This window comes from Bos javanicus, chromosome 20 (genome assembly GCF_032452875.1).
Source record: "Bos javanicus breed banteng chromosome 20, ARS-OSU_banteng_1.0, whole genome shotgun sequence".
NCBI lineage: Eukaryota > Metazoa > Chordata > Mammalia > Artiodactyla > Bovidae > Bos > Bos javanicus.
Window position 1 is genome coordinate 1 of NC_083887.1, and position 19,150 is coordinate 19,150.

At 49.5% G+C, this 19,150-nt stretch overlaps 1 protein-coding gene and 1 pseudogene across 1 annotated transcript; one reads left to right on the plus strand and one right to left on the minus strand.

Moving 5' to 3' along the window:
• Positions 1-775: 775 nt before the first annotated feature.
• LOC133233392 (liprin-alpha-1-like) lies at positions 776-8,061 on the plus strand. Its single transcript, XM_061393161.1, has 4 exons — positions 776-1,011; positions 5,861-5,941; positions 6,530-6,726; positions 7,558-8,061. Exons 1-4 carry the CDS (start codon positions 1,003-1,005, stop codon positions 7,883-7,885), a joined length of 615 nt encoding a protein of 204 aa, XP_061249145.1. The 5' UTR covers positions 776-1,002; the 3' UTR covers positions 7,886-8,061.
• A 9,141-nt stretch (positions 8,062-17,202) lies between these two features.
• On the minus strand, positions 17,203-17,321 carry LOC133233833 (5S ribosomal RNA; annotated as a pseudogene).
• Positions 17,322-19,150: the final 1,829 nt, after the last annotated feature.

Genomic DNA, 19,150 nt, shown 5'->3' on the forward strand with positions numbered 1-19,150 from the left:
CAAGTTGACTTGATGTAAATGGTCAATTCTGTCCATCAACTTGTTATCAACAGTGAAAAACTTTCCAGATGTATGAGTAGAAGTGAAGCTGGAGAGTTTACTTTCTGTAAGAATCTTGTATTTTAATCTGAAAATCATTTTATTTGCATAATCGTGTATTTAAACTGCTATATAAAAACATCCACCACACATTAGGGGAGAAGAGCAGAAACTGTGAATTCTAGGTTAATGCAGCACATTGACATGAATCCAGAAACTCACACAAAGCTGGTGGAGAACTTCATAAAGTGATGCATTTGTATATATACAACCTTAAAAAAAAAAAAAAAAGATCAACTCAGCACTTCATCTGGTCTGGAGACTTGTGTTTAGAAACTGCAGCTTGTTTGTGAATTGCTGTTTTGATTATACAGAGTTCCTGATTCCCAGTGGAAAAGACTTGAGGCACTGACGTGCATGTCTGCCCTGAGAGCAGGGGAGGTAAGGGTTGTAAACTTGAGGTATCTCTTCACAGGAAAGAGAATTGCCACCAGGGCCCCTTCAGAATGTTAGAGTAAATAAGTGAAATCAAGCGTGAATGATCAGGGCCAGTTTGTAAGACTCAATGCTAAGTTATTCTAAGTTTGAGAATATTCAAAAGAGGAAACGTAGAACCTTTTGGCTGAGATGTTCATTGAGCAACTGTTTCTGGAATTTGCTAATCATGACACAGAATGCCAGCCCAAATTTATTGTCCAGACAGGTCCCTCTGCTGACAAAGGCAGGTGATGTATTTTATTCTATTTTAGGTTGATCGAAGAAGAGAAGGAGAACACGGAGCAGCGGGCCGAGGAGACTGAGAGCAGGGAGGGCAGGGGGAGCTTAGGCAGCCTCCGTCGTTTTAAATCAGTGAGCTCCCTCAACCTGCTTCCCACTTCCTCGCATGCTGGCTCCTGCCCACCCCTGCCCAAGCCCAGAAGGAGGCGGCACAGCCTGGCGCAGGAGGGAGACCAGCTGGGCATCATGACTCTGGTATGTGTCTGCCTCCTCCCTGGCGCATCCCTCCCCCAGCACGCTGTTTTTTGTTTGTTTTTTGTTTTTTCTCTTTATACCCAGAAGAAAATCAGGTACATTTGCTACGCTCAGAGGTCTAAAAGTTTTTAAACCGCCTAGTCTTTAATCATTCCACAATGGCACAGTGACAAATTAGTCTTGATATTTGGACCACTACTTAGCACGTCATCATGAACTCAGCCAGAGCCTGCCTTTGTAACGTTGCACCTGGCCTGTGCTGGGCACAGCAGCTGCAGGGAAGTTTCTGTTCTCAGGGAGCAGACAGCTTCATGAAAGTAACCATAGGCAGCTCTCATGGCATGGGAAAGCCGCACATTCTCCATTGGGGATGCCTGGCTGCAGGGTGCAGGGCATGCGGTGGGAACAAAACCAAGAATCTACACTGGTCTGCTTGTTGATGGACCTGGCCATGCGCTCAGTCCAGCTCTGTGTATGAAACCAGGTTAAAAGCCCAGGGCCCCAGGGCCCCAGGGAAGACGTCGGGCTGCCTCACTTTTCCGAGTCTAAAACTGGGATGACGACCTAGGGCTTTTGGTGACAGAGTGTGCGGCTCTAAAGCACATGTTCCAGCTTTCTTGCGTGTTTAGCTTAGGTGTTGTGAGTGTATTGCTGTTTACCCCATGAAATCATGTGTACAAGATTCTGCTTTGTAACTGGACTTGTATTGTCTCTTTTTTCTGTTACCACCCATTTCATGTTAGCTGCATTGTTAGTCAGCTTGTATTAAATTAACCGTGAATCATTTTAGCGGCCTGTGAAGTGGTAACTAGTCCACTTTGTGGTCTTTTGACACTGTTTTTATAATTTGCATCATTGGCTAATTAGTTGATATTTAAAATTCTTTGATGATTTCTCTGCGGATTCATGCTTGTTTCTTTCCAAATATTTGGAAAAGAACAATTCTGTATGTTTTCCTTGCTGTTGGAGTTCTCTGACAGTGTGTCTGCTTTCATCACTGGTTTTGATTCCCTCCCTCATCCTGTTGTCTGCTTATTCGTCATGAATCCAGATCCCCCACCAGCCCCCGAGGCTGTAGTTTACCCATCCATCTCTCCTCCCCGTCCCCTCACTTGCTCTGGTCATAGCCGTGCTGTGGTCCACAGCGTGTGTCCCCTTAGTTGGGTTTGTGCTTTGTCTTCATGTCTCATTAAATGGTGTTTTTCCCCCATAGCAGTAAGTTGAATTGGTGTATCACTATGCAGTTACAGGAGAAGGCAATGGCAACCCACTCCAGTACTCTTGCCTGGAAAATCCCATGGACGGAGGAACCTGGTATGCTGAAGTCCATGGTGTCCCACAGAGTCGGACACGACTGAAGCAACTTAGCAGCAGCAGCAGTTATAAGCATAATATATGTAGATGGATCCTAAACTACATATCATGTGTAATTCATAAATGAGATTGTGCTTACATAAAGAAATGATCCTCTTAAGTGTAGAATTAATGGACTTTTAGATATGCAGATGACATCACCCTTAAGGCAGAAAGTGAGAGGAACTAGAAAGCCTCTTGATGAAAGTGAAAGAGGAGAGTGAAAAAGTTGGCTTAAAGCTCACCATTCAGAAAACTAAGATCATGGTATCTGGTCCCATCACTTCATAGGAAATAGATGGGGAAACAGTGTCAGACTTTATTTTTGGGGGCTCCAAAATCACTGCAGATGGTGACTGCAGCCATGAAATTAAAAGGCGCTTACTCCTTGGAAGAAAAGTTATGACCAACATAGATAGCGTATTCAAAAGCAGAGACATTACTTTGCCACCAAAGGTCCATCTAGTCAAGGCTATGGTTTTTCCAGTTGTCATGTATGGATATGAAAGTTGGACTGTGAAGAAAGCTGAGCATCACAGAATTGATGCTTTTGAGCTGTGGTGTTGGAGAAGACTCTTGAGAGTGAGTCCCTTGGACTGCAAGGAGATGCAACCAGTCCATTCTAAAGGAGATCAGTCCTGGGTGTTCATTGGAAGGACTGATGCTAAAGCTGAAACTCCAGCACTTTGGCCACCTCAAGTGAAGAGTTGACGCATTGGAAAAGACTCTCAGGCTGGGAGGAATTGGGGGAAGGAGAAGGGGACGACAGAGGATGAATGGCTGGATGGCATCACCAACTCAGTGGACATGAGTTTGGGTGAACTCCAAGAGTTGGTGATGGACAGGGGGTCCTGGCATGCTGCGATTCATGGGGTCACAAAGAGTCGGACACAACTGAGCAACTGAACTGAACTGACACAATATCCTTTCTATGTTGGTGCTTGTATTTAAGACTGTAAATCTCATCAGCTTTTGCACAGTTAATGTCTCTATTAGACTCGTTAAAAAAGTATCTTCTATGGTTAATAAAATGTAAAGACTGCACCTGCTATTATGCTAGCTTTCATTCTTACATATTTTCACAGGGAACTTGCTTTAATGAATTTATTGTGAGAAGTTTTAAATCAAATTCTGTGTCAGGATTTTACATTAATGTCCAAAAGGTGGTTAGATTTGTTCAGTGTTAAAATAGATATTATGGTAACTTCCTCATCAGTTAAATTAATAATTTAAAGTATAACATGTTTTTGATTAAGAGAAACTAACTTATAGAGAAATTTGGCTGAGAATAGACACCTGTTAAGGCCCTTTGTTGTACAGAATGCTATGCTTTAATAAATCATGATGTTGTAATAGAATGGTATCTTCTTGAGTAATAATTTATAGTGTTTCTCTAGTAAATCTCGAATAGCTTATTTAACTTCTGTGGTCAAAAAAAATGTTCTGTTTCCAGTCACATGTTCTCTAAATCTTCATGTCACTTACATGTTTGCCATCATTTTTGCTTTACTGTATTTGCCTCTACGGATTCTTGAAGTTTTAGCTTCAAAGTCGCAATGAATCTGGTTTCTCTTCATTTCTTTGCATGCATCTATCAGCCTAGTGATTTAAGGAAGCAGCATCGAAAGGTAAACTATTTAGTAATTTAGCAGGCCTTTGTTTCTCTGTGAAGTATTGAAGAGTCCTTATCGTTTAACGTGAATGAACACTGTGTAGTTATGTCCTGGTGAATAATTGATGTTTTAATGGAAGTGATGAAACTCACCCACCACTTAAAATGTGCTGATGGTTCTGTTGGAAATAGGTCATTCGTTGGGACAATTGTAACAATTTGCCTTTCTCCCACTTGTTTGCCTTCTGATCATCTCATGCTTGTTTATAATAGACATAGTATTATTTATTATTTCTAAAAATTTCTGTACTTATGTTTTTGGCCATGCTGCACAGCTTATGGGATCTTAGTTCCCCAAGCAGGGATCAGACCAGTGTCCCGGCAGTGAAAGTGCCAAGTCTTAACCTTTGGACCACCATGGAATTTCCACTTAGTGTTTTCATGTAAGAAATGACTGAATCAGAGCCATAGATGTTAGATTTGCGGGAAGCCAATTTAATGATGGTGGGTAGCAGTGTGCAGGAGACTCTGTGCCGGGCACGTGCTTTCCAAGTCTGTCATCTCATCCCCAGGTGAGGTCCAGGCTGCTGCTATCCCCATTCAGCAGACATAGACACTGAGGCTTAGCGAGGCCGGGCACCCTGCCCAGGCTCTCACACCCAGCAGCGTGGTGCGGACTGGTCTGATCAGAGCCTGGACACTTAACCATGGTGCTGTCCAGCCCGCTTTCCTCTAGAGGCTCTCGTGTCCATCACGGCATCCCTGATGGAGGGAGCATCAGGAGGGAGCTCTCTGCCTCTCCCCTCGGGTCACTTGGATGAGCCCCTGTTGTTGGAGTCCAGTGCCCCAAGGGCTGGCCTTCCTTGTCCCTCTCCTGCTCCCAGCCCACTGACCGAGCACTCCTGGGCCTTCCCGCAGGACTGGGGTGGCTGTGCTCCAGTTCAGGCAGCTCAGTGCCCGGGAGCCCTTCTGCTGAGCACAGCAGAGCAGCGCCGTCCCCCTGGGGTTGGTGACCTGGGTGTGCCGCTCGCCTGCTCTGTGGCCTGCTTTGCCCTCCTGTTCAGCGAGGACAAGGCACTGCCCTTCCTAGCCACATGTGGCACCAGTGGGGCAGCTCCCATCCTGGGGAGGGCAGCCAGGCCCAGACCCAGAGGCCTTCCTCAGGAGGAGGCCCAGGAGAAGGGGCTGGCCTGGGCCCTGACTCTGAGGCAGGTGTTTGTCTCCACTGAGTCCATAGTCAACCCAGGTGTGTCACTTCCCTGCTCTGTTCGTTGTTGTTTTCTGATTTTTATAAATGCTTATTTTAACTTGAATTTGAGATTGATCCCTGTTCAGTTCCATGTGGAAAATTTCTAGCCTTTGTAGCCTTCTGTTGTCTGAGGGTTCTTGTTAGAGCTCAGGGGAGGGAGCCCAGTTTATCCAGCTGCTCTTAAATGAGTTCAGCTGTATTTTGCACTAAGTTACTTTGTTGTCACCAAGCTCCTGTGGGGCTGCACGGGATCAGTATTCCTTACAGAATCCCACCAAAAAGGCACAGGTTAGTTGGTCAAAACAACACACTCATTGTTTATAACAATACATGCCATGCATGTTTCCTAAAACCTCCCCTGGTTTAACCACACACCGAAATGTATCAGTGAGACCTGTTTGGACCCTGCAGGGTTAATCTGTTCCCACACTGTCTTTCCTTTCCTCACACCCAGGACCAGCAGAAACGCTGGGAGTCCAAGAGAGATCATCTTCTTCTTCTTTTTTTTTTTAATTAGTTTATTTTTTAACTGAAAGATAATTGCTTTACAGAATTTTCTTTTCTGTCAAACCTCAACAGGAATCAGCCATAGGTACCCATATATCTCCTCCCTTTTGAACCTCCCACCGCTCTAGGGTGATACAAGATCATCTCTTAGTGAAGACCTGGGGGCGCCTTATGGAATCCACTGTGAGCGAATGACACTCGAACTGCGTGTAAGTACTTCAGTGGGTAGTCCCCAGTCTGTATGTTACCGAGAAATACGATCCAGGCACATGGTGTTTGCGTGGAGGGGTTAGGTACCTTTTCTGTGTTTCTCTTGTTGTCATGGGTTCCAGTAACCTGCATCATCACTACAAATGATCTTGGATGGTGGCACAAGCTGTGTCTTTTTCTCCTTCAAACAGAAAGGTCTGGACGGCTTTGCTGAGAGGTTTTGTACTCTAGCTGTGGTGCTTCTGAGCAGCATCTGGCGATGAGCACAGTCCTTTCATCAGGGCAGTTCATGCTGTGCAGGATTCACGGTGCCAGCATCGCTCTGCTGTCCTGCCCCGCAGGGCCATCTGGTCGCTGGATTCCAGGGAGGGCCGAGGCCGGCTGCAGGGAGGCTCCCGTCCGGGGTCTCTGCACTCAGTCAGATGCTCTCGTTGCCCCATAGCCTCGCTTTTTTTGAACAAGACAGTCCTTTAAGATGGCATTAAGCTATAACAAGGGTTTTTTTGTACTTGGGGGAAAGCATAGCTAATAGATCTTCAAATAAGTTTCTGGTTATAATGTAAAGCCTGTGTGATTGCCTTTTTCAGAACAGTCTATTGTTAGCCAATTTGACACTTACCTCACTCCCTCAGCTGCCAGCTATACGGGAAGAGGTAGGAGATGACAAGACCACCATCAAATGTGAAACCTCGACCCTCGCCTGGCCACGGTCCCTTCGGCTGGGCCGCCTGCGCACGGGGGCGCTGCGCACAGCCACCCATGAGGACCTCAGGGACGCCCACAAGTAAGTGACCTGTGTGTGCATCGTCAGTTTCAGGAGCCCTGCACCTCTTGTCTTGAAAGAGTTGCAAGGATGATTTTAAAGGAATACCACTGAGTTCGGTGCCTGTGTTTAGTGGTGAACTTCAGGTGCTGGGGAAGAAGAGCTCAGTGACCTCAGTGATTTTAGAAAATGTCCATCTCTACAGATTGACTCCTGTGGGAGCTTTCTTCCTGCTCTGGGTAGAGGGCACGTTCCTGACAGTGACGGCCCCATGCCTCTCGGGTTCGCTTTTGAGGGTCCCTCCCTTTTCTGCAGGGGTCTCCTCTCAGGAGACCCTGTCCCCTCCTGTGACTGACACTGTCTTCATTCAGACCACCACTTGCTAAGCTCCCGTCCTGAGCCAGGCAGCACTCGATGGGGGGCATGTGTGGTCACCTGACCAGCAGCCCTGCACGGTGATCGTCGCTCTCCTGCCACGGCCGGGGACGGTTACCCTGTGGGAGGCGGGGGGAACTACCCAGAGCAGGGGAGCTCGTCTTCTCCTGGAGCGTCGTCACCTGCCGAGCAGCGACCCTAAGGGAGGGTCAGAGCGCCCTCTGCACCAGCTGGCCTGGAGTCAAGCCCTCCTCTCGGGAGAGCTCGAGGCAGAGAATCTCAGCTTCCCGGTGCGGTTGTCTGACACCGGGGGCCTGCATTGCTCGTGTGGAGTGTGGTTGGTGAAGGAGACTCCAACTGTCAGCTGCGAGGTTGAGGCACGGGTGTTGCTGGGTGCCCGTTTCTATCAGTAGCTCTTGTGGAGGGGTGTGTGTTTGCACAAGGGTGCCAGTTAAAGGTCGTTTTCTCTCCCCGAAGCTCCACAGGCTCTCAGGACAGCCCCGGGAATAACCCCAGCAGCAGCACCAGCAGCCAGGGCTCGCTGCACAAAGCCCCAAAGAAGAAGGGCATCAAGTCCTCCATCAGCCGCTTGTTTCGCAAGAAGGAAAAGGGCCGGCCTGAACACCCCAGCAAGGAGGCGTTAGGACCAGGTGGGTGCTTCACCGTTCAGAGGGAGGAGGGCCTGCAGGCATCTCCCTTCTGTGTCTCCCCTGTCGTCCCCATGAGGCTCCTGTCAATCACGCTGGGGGTCCTCCTGGGAGAAGGAGTAGAGGAGGCGTCTGTCTTCTCAATGGGTCTGAGATGATCGGCTGAGTTAATGAGTGGATGGTTGGATGGATGGATTGATTAGTGAGTGGTGGATGGATGAACAGATGGCTGGCTGGATGGGTGGATGAACGGAGCATGGAATGAATAAAGCAGATGATTGTACTCCAGTGCTAGAAACATATTCTACGAAATTGAGTAGGAGCTGGGCGATGATTGTTTCATCCTAACAGTGACATGTGTTTGGAAACGGCCTAAGTGCTCCTCAGTGAGGGGTGAGGTACAATCTGTGGACACACCACAAGGAACAACCCGCCCTCCTTCCTGCCACCTTCCCCATCCTCAGGAGCTCATCAGGGGTTCTGCTCATGCCCCCCACCCCACCCCACAGCCACACAGGTCCTCCTGGGGTCCCCTCATCACACAGGGTTATCATCAGGCCCCCATATCACTCAGCTTCCTCTCCTTGAGGACAGCGTATGTTCCTGCCTCTTCAGCCACAAATGTGTTGAGTATCGTTTGTGCTGGGTGTGGGATTTACAGGGGTAAGTAAAGCAGATGTGGTCTGGAGCACAGTTAAGTGACAAGAGAGAAAAAGGAGCAGATTATTAAATGCTATCCCTATTAGTAGTAAATACAATGCTGAGATGGATGGTGCATTGATTATGTCCCAGATGCTGTGTGTGCCCCTTACCAAGCAGGTGCTGCCCCCTCCCGATTTACAGAGGAGGACACAGTGACAGTCACGTGGTTAGGGAGCGGTGAGGGCAGGTTCACACCCACCCAGTGGGACCAGGCACTTTGCCGAGCCCCAGCCACCTCTCTCGTGGATGAAACAGGAATGAGATGGCTCTATGGCATGATGATTCAATGGACTTGAGTTGGAGCAAACTCCAGGAGACAGTGAAGGACAGGAAAGCCTGGAGTGCTGCAATCCAAGGAGTGACAAGAGTCGGACACAACTGAGCGACTGAACTAAAACCTGAGTGTGTGCTAACCTGTTTCAGTCGTGTCTGACTCTGCGACCCCAGGAACTGTAGCCCACTAGCTCCTCTGTCCATGGGATTCTCCAGGCAAGAAGACTGGAGTGGGTTGCCATGCACTCTTCCAGGGCATCTTCTCAACCCAGGGATCGAACCCACATCTCTCATTATCTATTGCATTGGCAGGAAGGATCTTTACCCCTAGCACCACCTGGAATGCCCCAGTGAATGCTGACAACTAGAAATGCAGAAAATAAGGGCTGCTCCTAAGTTAAACTGGAAGAGCAGCAAGCACAGGTTGTAAAGAGGAAAACACACGATGAGCGACAACAGCGCCAACAGAAACAAGGGATGCGTTCACCCACATAGAGAAAATATCTGTGCCATTCGGAAGAGGAGCCCGTCACCCTTGGAGGGACAGTTGGAACCAGAATGAAAACCGAGGCCATGGTCAGCAGTGCCCACCACACGGCCTGGGTGGCGTGGTGTCACTCACCAGGCTTCCTGTATCCCCAGAGCTGCTGGCAGTAACATCTCTGAGTGCCAGGCCGGGCAGCGTCCCCGAGTGAGCTAAGGCATCACTGCTCTCCTTCCAGTGCTGCTCCGGGGCCCTCTGTGGGCGGCCACCCTCATCCCCTGCCCTGCCACTTGCTGGGGCCCGGCTGTCCCCCTGGAATCCTTTCAGCCCTTGAGCTTGGGTGTTCCCAGCCCTCTGCCACACCGGACTGGGACGCAACTCAGGACTTGGGCTTGAGATATCAAGGAGACCGTGAATCTGGAAGGACACCACCCTGGGGCCTGTGAGAGAGCAGGAGAGCAAAGCCCCTACGGGGAGGAAGCAGAGCTGGGGGAACGTGCCCACAGCCTCCACTGCCTCCTGCACAAGTGCCTTTTCTTTGTCTCTCCTTGATCTGAAACAAAGCCCAACTGCTGCTGCTCCGCAGGTGATTCCTAAAGATGCACCTCCTGCCAGAGCTATTGTCCTGCTTCTCTGGGGCTGCCTGAGTGTGCTCAGGAGTATCAGACAAGTAGGGCTGCCACACCTCATACTGGAGGTGGGGGGCCTGATACTGGGGAAGGGTCGGAGGTGGGGGGAGGGTTTGAGCGTCGGGGAGGGCCTGATGCTGGCCTAGGGCCGTGACGCTGGACTGGGGTCTGATGCTGGACTAGGGTCTGATGCTGGGGGAGGACCTGATGCTGGACTAGGGTGCATCATTTGGGTCCCCGTCAAGGTTGCCCTCGGACACCCCACGCTGTGACCGATGGCGAGCCTCGACACCTGAACTTTGTTCCCACCCTCGGCCCGCTGCCCACACCTCAGCAGCAGAGGGGCCCTGTCCCCGCAGATGCTGAAGTGATGGAGCCTCTTGTCTCCGGAGCCAAGGGCATGAACACACCGTCGGTCGTCCTCTAGGGACACCTATGCTTCCGCCTTCTGGCCTTTCCATTGCATCCGTCCATTTCTCTTAACAGAATGTCCGTGTGATGACACGGGCTCCCATTACCAGCTCTGGTCTGTTCTCAGTGAGAGTACAGCTTACCCTCGGCACTCTTTATTGGCCCTGGGAAATTTTGCTTCAGTACTTTATTGAAAGAAAGCAATAAATAATACTATGATAAAAATAGTTCAAAAGTAGACTGTACATACTTTGTCACATATTCGGGAAGTTCACAAAAGATTAATAGGAAAATAGAATGGTAACAATGAATTGTACAAGTAAATTAAAGGCAGAACCCACATGTAAAGAAACATGCTGTCTCTGTCTACCAAGATACCAGCTGCATAATAAATATCACACTGTGACCTGAACGCATCTCTTGCTGGCTTTTTTAATGTGCCGCTGAAAAAGTAAAAATTACATTTGCTACTTATACAATCCAGAATGGCTATGTCATCACAATCTAAAAATGTACGCCTAGGTCCATTCTTTAAACATGTTTACAATCATGTAAAAAGATGATTTACATAAAAATAAGGCCTTTGTCAGAGCTACACTATCCTGTCTGTCTGGGAAGTGGCACCTTCACTGTCCAGCTCGATGGCTCTGCAGCGGGTGCAGGGCATCGTGATTGGTCCCCAAAGAGTCTCATCGGAGAGGAGGGATCTGGGTCCACAGAGACTGGGTTACAGGAGAGATTTTCAGTCTTCTTCTAGGCATCCTTTCAGCCCAAATTTCATTAGAAGCTCACATTTAACACCCAGTACTTTTAAATCACTTCACGCTGCAGACAAAAAGCATTTCTTGCTAGAAAAAGTACAGTTTAGGCCAGTCGTTAACATCCAACAACAATTGGTTGAAATTAAGTTTGCTTATTTCAGAGTGATTGTTGGAGAGCTTGGTTACATTCTGGAAGGATAATAAAGCACACCGTGTCATGATGATTTAACAATCGCAGGAAAACCCCTTCTCTCATGGTTTAACATTGAAAAATTAAACAAGAATAATTACAATAAATGCATCATTTACAAAAGCCCTGTGTTTGTTCATAGGATTTATACAGACAAGCACTACAGTACATTCATTTGAAAGACTGAAATCAGGTATCAGAACATGAATTGATCTGAAAGGATATTCATAGCCTGAATATACAAGAAAAAGGAAGTAATTATATAAATGAAGTCATAAGTTTACATGAATATCAGAAACATTAAATTCTAAAATATTTTCTCTATGGTATTCATGAATTTTTCACTAATTAAAAACCCTGTAATATCTTCGGGTCCATGTAACAAGTATTAACAGAGTAAAGATTACATCGAGTTCAAAATGTAGTCTTTGTTGTATACTGGATGCTGTATAAACATCTGGAGAATTCGTGCAGGTAAACTGGAAACACACACAGAAAAGTCAGTCCTGGGTTGGCAGCTGGTGCCCCAGCCCCTGCCCCTCCTGACACCCCCACCCCCACCCCATTTGGGGCTTCAGCTGCTTTGAGAATTCAGAGAAACATGGAGGACCAAGCAGATCAAGGAGAGAACTCTGTGGCTGACTTTATTCTGACATATAGCTAAAAGCTGCTGGTAAAAAAACTCAAAAGCCCAATCCAGCTTTCTAGCTGAGATGTGAACAGGACAGAGCAGACAGCCTCCTGCCCTCAGAGTTGCTCCAGCAGGGCTGGGCCCCAGGGCCGAACCCACCAGAGGACCACCCAGAGCAGCACCTGCAAGGGAGGGTGGCCCCTTAGCAGCGGCCGAGCCCCAGATGCCGGTGCACCTCCGTGTGAAACGCTGGCCTCCGCACGGAGAGGCCCAGGGCAGGGCAGCCTCGTGAACCCTGACGCTCTGGGCCCTGTTCCCTCCGAGAACGTGCACGCAGGGCGTGGCCGGCAGCACTGCCGCTGTGGGAGGGATACCCATGCGTCCCTATGCGAGGGGCCTTGGCCATGCTCTGACCACTCCGGCGGCAGTGGGGCGCCAAGGTCACGTTCTCTGCTGTGAGGGTTCTCCCAGGCTAACCTCCAGAGACCCACTGACCCTCCACTCCCTGGGGCGTGGGCTCCGTGCCCCCGCAGGACCAGGCCGGCCTGTACTCACCCCGAAGCACATCAGGAGCAAGTCCTGACTGTAGCAGAATCCAGCCCCTTTGTTCCCGCCACGATGCCTGGTCCCATGAGCGTGGGAGGAAGGGTGCAAACACAGAGTGCGGTTAGTCGTGCAACGTCACATGGGGCACAAGGACACACAACGCACACCCGCAGCAGTGCCCACTCCTACTGAGGGTCTGGGGAGACTTCTAGAGGGTGGATGAGCCGGAGAGAACGAGCTTGGGGGCTGCCACGTGGGGGTCCCTGCCACCCGGGGTGGGGGGAGGGCGGTCAATGGCACATTTGATGACGTAAACGCGGTCATGGGGACAGATACTCCACGTCGGCAGCTGCCAGTCTCTCCTTAGACCTACGGATTCACAGAGCTCCACATTCACAGATTCCACACAGTCTATTGTTATTCAATTTTACACTTACCTCATTCCCTCAGCTGCCAGCTTTACGAGAAAGAGGTAGGAGATGACAAGACCACCATCAAATGTGAGCCCTCGAGATCAGACGAGATCAGGCGCGTTCAGGGTGGTATGGCCTTAGAAGGAGGCGGCTGCCGCCGGGCGCCCTAAGAGCCCTGCGCTGTGCCTCCCTTTCGCTCTGACCTGCCGGTCGGGCCAGCAGGCCACACCTCACCATGGGGGCGCGCGCTGTACTTGAGCCGAACGACCCGCGACCAGACTCCGCCGGCCAATGCCGCCACGCCCCCGAACACTGCCACCCCGCGGCCAGCAAACGCCTGGCCAGGTTCGGCAGCCCGGAGGGCTTCCGGGACCCCCAGCGGCATGCCAGGCGTGCGTGCGTGTGGGGCCTGAGGGGTGGGCTGAGGGGCGCGGAGGTCTCGGCGCCCTCCACCCGGCCTCTCCAGGCCCGGCCGCGCTCGGCGAGCCGGGCCTCCCCCGATCCCGTTCGCTGCCCAGGGCCACGCGGCCCGGAGGTGTCTGGCTTTCGGCCCCGCCGCCGCCCGACCCCCGCGGCCCTCGGGCCTCTGAGCCTCCTGTGGGCCTAGGCGCAGCCCAGCCAGGGCCCTGAGCGCCCATCCTGCCCGACACCTGCCCGGTGCCCAAACCCACCGGGAGCCACGGAGGCGCGGTCCACCCGAGCGCCTCAGCCCCGCCCCTTCGCCCTACCGAGGCCCCCACCTTTCCCCCACGCCGCCGGACAAGCACACAACCTTCCTGCGAGAGCAGACGAGCGACAGGCAGGCACACGGACAGACACACAGACAGTCGACAGCCCGCCGTCGCAACCTCATCAGCCAGAGCCATAGCACCTGTGAGAGGCCGAGGCCAGAGGAACGGACGGGCCGCCGGGTGTCAGGAGAGACAGAGGCAGAAACAGATGAAAGTTCAGAGATAGACTCCAGGACTGTGAGAGGGAGAAACAGATAGACAGACAGACAGACGCGTGCGCGTGCGCGCACACACACACACACACACACACACGGAGGCAGAGACAGAGGGAGACACAGAGCGAGCGACAGAGAGACAGCAAACAGGAGACAGGGGAGAGAGGATGGCATCGGATCTGAGACAGACACACTGGCACAGCCCGTGACGCACCTCAGAGGAAGGCCACGCAGAAGAAGCAGCTTCCCCAAGGGAGGGGGCGTCAGCTTTGGGCCGGGCCCGGCTGGACGCGGTGCCCTGGGGCTGGCGGTCACCCGTGGGGACCCCAAGACTTCCTTGAAGCCGAGGTCTCAAAGGTCCCCTTTGGCCTGGCTACCTAAGGCGAGACCCAGCCCCCACCCCCAGGCCAGAGGGTGAGTGTGTGAGAGTGTGTGTGAGTGTGTCGGTGGGTGAGGGTTGGGTCGGTCGACTTGGGGCCGGGTGGATACCCAGAGTGGAGGGGGGAGGGTGTGGAGGCCGGGGGTTGGGAAGCTTGCGTGTCCTCTTGCTGTCTCTCTCTCCCTCTTTCTCCGTCTCCCTTACCTGTGGTTTCTAGCTCTTGACCTGTCTCGGCGGCAGGGTGTGTGTGTGTGTGTGTGTGTGTGTACCTCCAAACCCAAAGCAACTTTCTATGGAGACATAGTGAAGGGTAAATGCATTCTTACTCATCTGATACATCCTAAAACACTGGACATGTCTGGACTCAAACTTTCAGGGCCGCCTTCCTGCCACCTCTGGCAAGCATTGATGGTGCAACTGTAATCCTCTAAAGGACCAAAAGTCCTGTACAAGTCCAGACATCTGCTCTGTACAGTCTCTTCCTACAGTACAGAAAAGTATAGAACAGAATGACACATTCTTTGTTAATTGTACAGATGAATCAGCTGCTATCTGCTGCCTAGTCAACATGGTCAACATGAGGAAGTCAAGCAAGAGTTCCAAATCTCTTGAATGTGGTCCTTGGAAATACTTCTGTTCTTAGTTGCTCAGTTGTGCCCAACTTTTATGCTACCCATGGACTGTGGCCAGTCAGGCTCCTCTGTCCGTGGCATTTCCCAGTCAAGAATACTGGAGTGGTTTGCCATTTCTTTCTCCAGGGGATCTTCCTGACCCAGGGATCAAACCTGAGTCTCCTGCAAGTGGATGCCTTCCCATCTGAGCCACAATACAACGAATTGCCTAGTCAAAATACAAAGAAAAGAGCTAGTGTTCTACTAAGTGGAAAGATGATTTAAGAAACGGAAGCTTTCCTTTGTTGGTATATTTGAATCTTTATGTAGTTTTATTTTATTTTTACGATTAAGGCTACTTGAACAAGGCAATGGAGAAACCCCAGAGTTGAAAAGCAATTGACTTTTTAAAAGAAACATGTGGCAGGTGAAACTTTCTTCATTTTTTAGAGTTGGTTCAATGCAAAATCTTTATTCAATAAATATGACTCTTGTGAACTTTATTTCAAATCTCCACGATGAATCACTAAGGCATCAAGGAAGAAAGGAGTAGAGGTGGAGAAAAAAAGAGCAACCTTTCCCCTTGGCTCCATCTCAACCAGCTGCTTAGTTCCTTCATCTCATGGACTACGATCTGGGATAATCTTGTTTGTCTGATTTTTGTTTGGGGACCGTTTCTAGTCACAGGGCTAGAAACAGTGGAGGGGGTAAGCCCTTCTTTCCATTCCACATCAGACCCAGTGGGCAGTCCAGGCCCTGCCCACTGCATTGAGTCTATAGCAACAGAATCACCAGTGATGCTGGTTAACAATGCATATTCCTGGAATCCACTCCATTCACTACTGACTCTTTGAGGTGGTGGTCTGGAACCTACACCTGGAAACTTTCTTGAGGATTCCAAATCACACCAAAGTCTGAGGACTATGGAAGATCTTCACATTTCTGGAAGAGCTGCACACCTCCAGAAGGAACCACAAGACTTGCCTGAAATGGTAAAGGTATAAGTATTGGACTGAAAGTTGGAAGGTCTCCACCTTTGCTATGTAAGTAAAATGATCTTTCTTTGAAATGAAAATAGATAATACTAAAAGTTCACATTGTTCTAGAGCATTAAAAAAAACCCTGAATTATAGAAATCTGATGTACGAGTTCCTGGAAAGCAAGAACCTATATTTATTGATATGTCTTCATGCCTTAGATCGTGCCTTGAATATAGTGTGCACATCAACAGAAGAAAGAAAAGAACTGAATCGACAAAGATACAAAGAGATCCAAAGTGCTGAGACAAGTGAAAAGTTGAGGCTTTGCAGAACTTTTCTGTCTTTCACACACTGAATAAATATTGAGCACCTACTATGAGCTAGTAGGCATGCAATATGTTTCTGGAAATAGAATGCTGAGAGAAGAAGAAACACAGTTCCTTCTTTCACTGAGACTAATCTAATGCTAAATAACAGGCAGATACTTTGAGAACTTCTATAGGGGCCTCTTCCCTCACCAAAAACTGGGTGTCAGAGAAGGCTTTTCAGACTAATAATTGAGTTGAGATCCATAGGTTGAACCGACGTAAACCAGGGTTGAGATGCAGGAAGAATTTCAGGCAGGTAAAATAGCATCTTGGAAGGCTACCTGACAAGGGAACCTTAGTACATTCAAGAAATGAAAAATGCCCTATGGGATGGAACCAAAAGAGTGCAGAGGGCATTCCAGTGAAAAGAAATCAGAGAAGAAAGTGGGGACCAAGCAATGAAGGGATTTGGTCATATCTTCTCTATGATGGGAAAATACAAGAGCAGTTGGAGCAGGGAGGTGATAGAATTGCATCTGCATTTTAAAAAGGTCATCTTGCTCCACATCACTCATGATTGGACAGACTCAACTCCAAACTACAATGAGGTTCCACTTCACATTAGGCAGAATGGTCCTCATGGAAAAGTCTGTAGATAACAAATGCTGGAGAGGATGTGGAGAAAAGGAAACTCGCCTTCACCCTTAGTAGGAATGTGAGTTGGTAGAGCCACTATGGAAAAGAGTATGGAGGTTCCTGAAGGAACTAAAACTAGAAGTACCATATGATTCAGCAGTCCCACTCCCAGGCATATATCCACCAAAAGTATAACTGAACAAGATACATGCACCGTCTGTGCACATATATGTGTGTGTGCCCGCGGGTGCGCGCGAACTCGGGCGTTCGTCTTCGAGGATGGGGGTGGGGTGGGGTGGGGGTGGGGCTGGGGGTAGGGCTGGGGCTGGGGCTGGAGCTGGTGCAGCCCCCCGGGATTGCCTGAGGCACGCCAAGGGAGCCCCAGACGGAGACCCGCGGGACGGTCGTCTGGTTTCCTGGAAGCCAAATGCGGAGGGGCTCGCGGGCCGCGCGGAGGCAACCCAGGTCTGCAGCGGGAGTCGGTGCCCTGGCCACCCACCCCCAGGAGGGGCTGGGGCTGCGGGAGCCCAAGAGTTGGGACGTGGGGCGGGGGCTAAAGGAGAGGGAAGGCAAAGAGCCTACAGCACCCGGTATGCCCAGGCGGTCTCCCACCCAAGTACTCACCAGGCCCGACCCTGCTTAGCTTCCGAGATCAGATGAGATAGGGCGCGTTCAGGGTGCTATGGCCTTAGACGGAGGCTGCTGCCGCCCGGCGCCCTAAGAGCCCTGCGCTGCACCTCCCTTTCGCTCTGACTTGCCGGTCAGCCATTCCGTCGACAAGTAATTTTACTCCCTCCCCTTTCTCTCCCTGCTTTCTGAGAGTCTCTCTCCTTCCATACTTGATGGTGTGATGAATGGATGCCTTAGATCATTTTCCCTCAACATTTTTTTCTCTTTATTTTTACATTGATTTCTATGAATTCATCTTCAAGTTTATGGATTATTTCTGCTAGCATCTCAAATGTGCTATTGAACCTATCAGTTTTTCATTTCAATTATTTTAGTTTTCAAATCTAGAATTTATGTTAGTTTCCTTTAAAAAAAAATAATTTGTAGCTCTTCATTGAGTCTCTCTGTTTGTTGACTTTGTATCATACTGTCATCTAATTCTTCAAACATGGTTCCAGTATTTCATTTTGTAGTTATAATTATTTTGATATTTTATCTTTTGACCTTCATACTGAATTTATAAGTGATATACTTATATGAGTTATCAGTGGTATGTTATACAAATGCTTTACTCACCACCATTACAACATTAGAGTTTCCTGATTTTAACTGTATACTTACCTGTCCCAGCAGGTTGATAAAGAGTCCAAGCCTAAAGCCCCTTTAAGGAGGAGGCAAGCTTGCTTTCTTTTTCACATTCTTTTGCCTAAGACAAGTAGGCATTGTAGGGAGCAGTATCTCAGGTTCAAGGACATTCCTCTTTTTGAGCTTTGGATGTATGTTATAGGAAAGGGTCTGGGCAAAACGCTTACATCCTTGAGATGTTTTTTGTCTATTCTCAGAGGCTAGTTGAGAAGTATATATGGCCCCACTTAAATTAGTGGGCCCCTTCTGATGTGTGTGTCAGAGCTTTTTCTGTCACCTTCACTTTAAATAAAATATACACAAAGCTCTGAGTGACTGAGACTGTCTTTGGCCCCAGAGTAATATCTTCTTCTTAGACACCATGAATCCAGTGGCATCGGTCACCGTTGACTGCTAGGTTATCATCTTGGGGGCTTGTCCAAGATCTTCAAGACAAGGTAAGAACACTCAGAGTTGAGATTCTTTTGCTCTTTTACTGTGGTCTCTACTTTACTACAGAGAAGGCAATGGCACCCCACTCCAGTACTCTTGCCTGGAAAATCCCATGGGCGGAGGAGCCTGGTAGGCTGCAGTCCATGGGGTCGCTAAGAGTTGGACACGACTGAGTGACTTCACTTTCCCTTTTCACTTTCCTGCATTGGAGAAGGAAAGGGCAATCCACTACAGTACTCTTGCTTGGAGAATCCCAGGGGCGGGGGAGCCTGGTGGGCTGCCAACTCTGGGGTCTCACAGAGTCGGACACGACTGAAGCAACTTAGCAGCAGCAGCAGCAGCTACTTTCCTAAATCAGAAGCATCTGGACTGAACTTCTTTTCCCCAGTCAGCTTTTCCTGGTCCCTCTGACCATTTCATATCTGCTTGGGGAATTAAAGTTATTAACCTTGTGTGCCAGATTGTAGACTTTCAAGGGACTTGCAATCCATGCTGTTACTGTGCTTTTCTAGCAAGGCCCCCACTCCAAGTTTTACAGGACACTGCAGACAGGAGCACTTTAGGGAGCTAGCTGGAGCTCTAGCTCCAGGGACATCTCTCAGACTGGAAATCACCATCCTGATCCCACAGACACACAGGCAAGTTCTTGTCATGGCTATGCCTCTGGACTATATGGATTGAGGCATTGCTGGTGAGCATGAGATTCCTGAGGACACAGATTGGGACACCCCAGATTTGGGCAGATTGAAAGTGCATTGGGCTTCTTCCCTTAGTAAC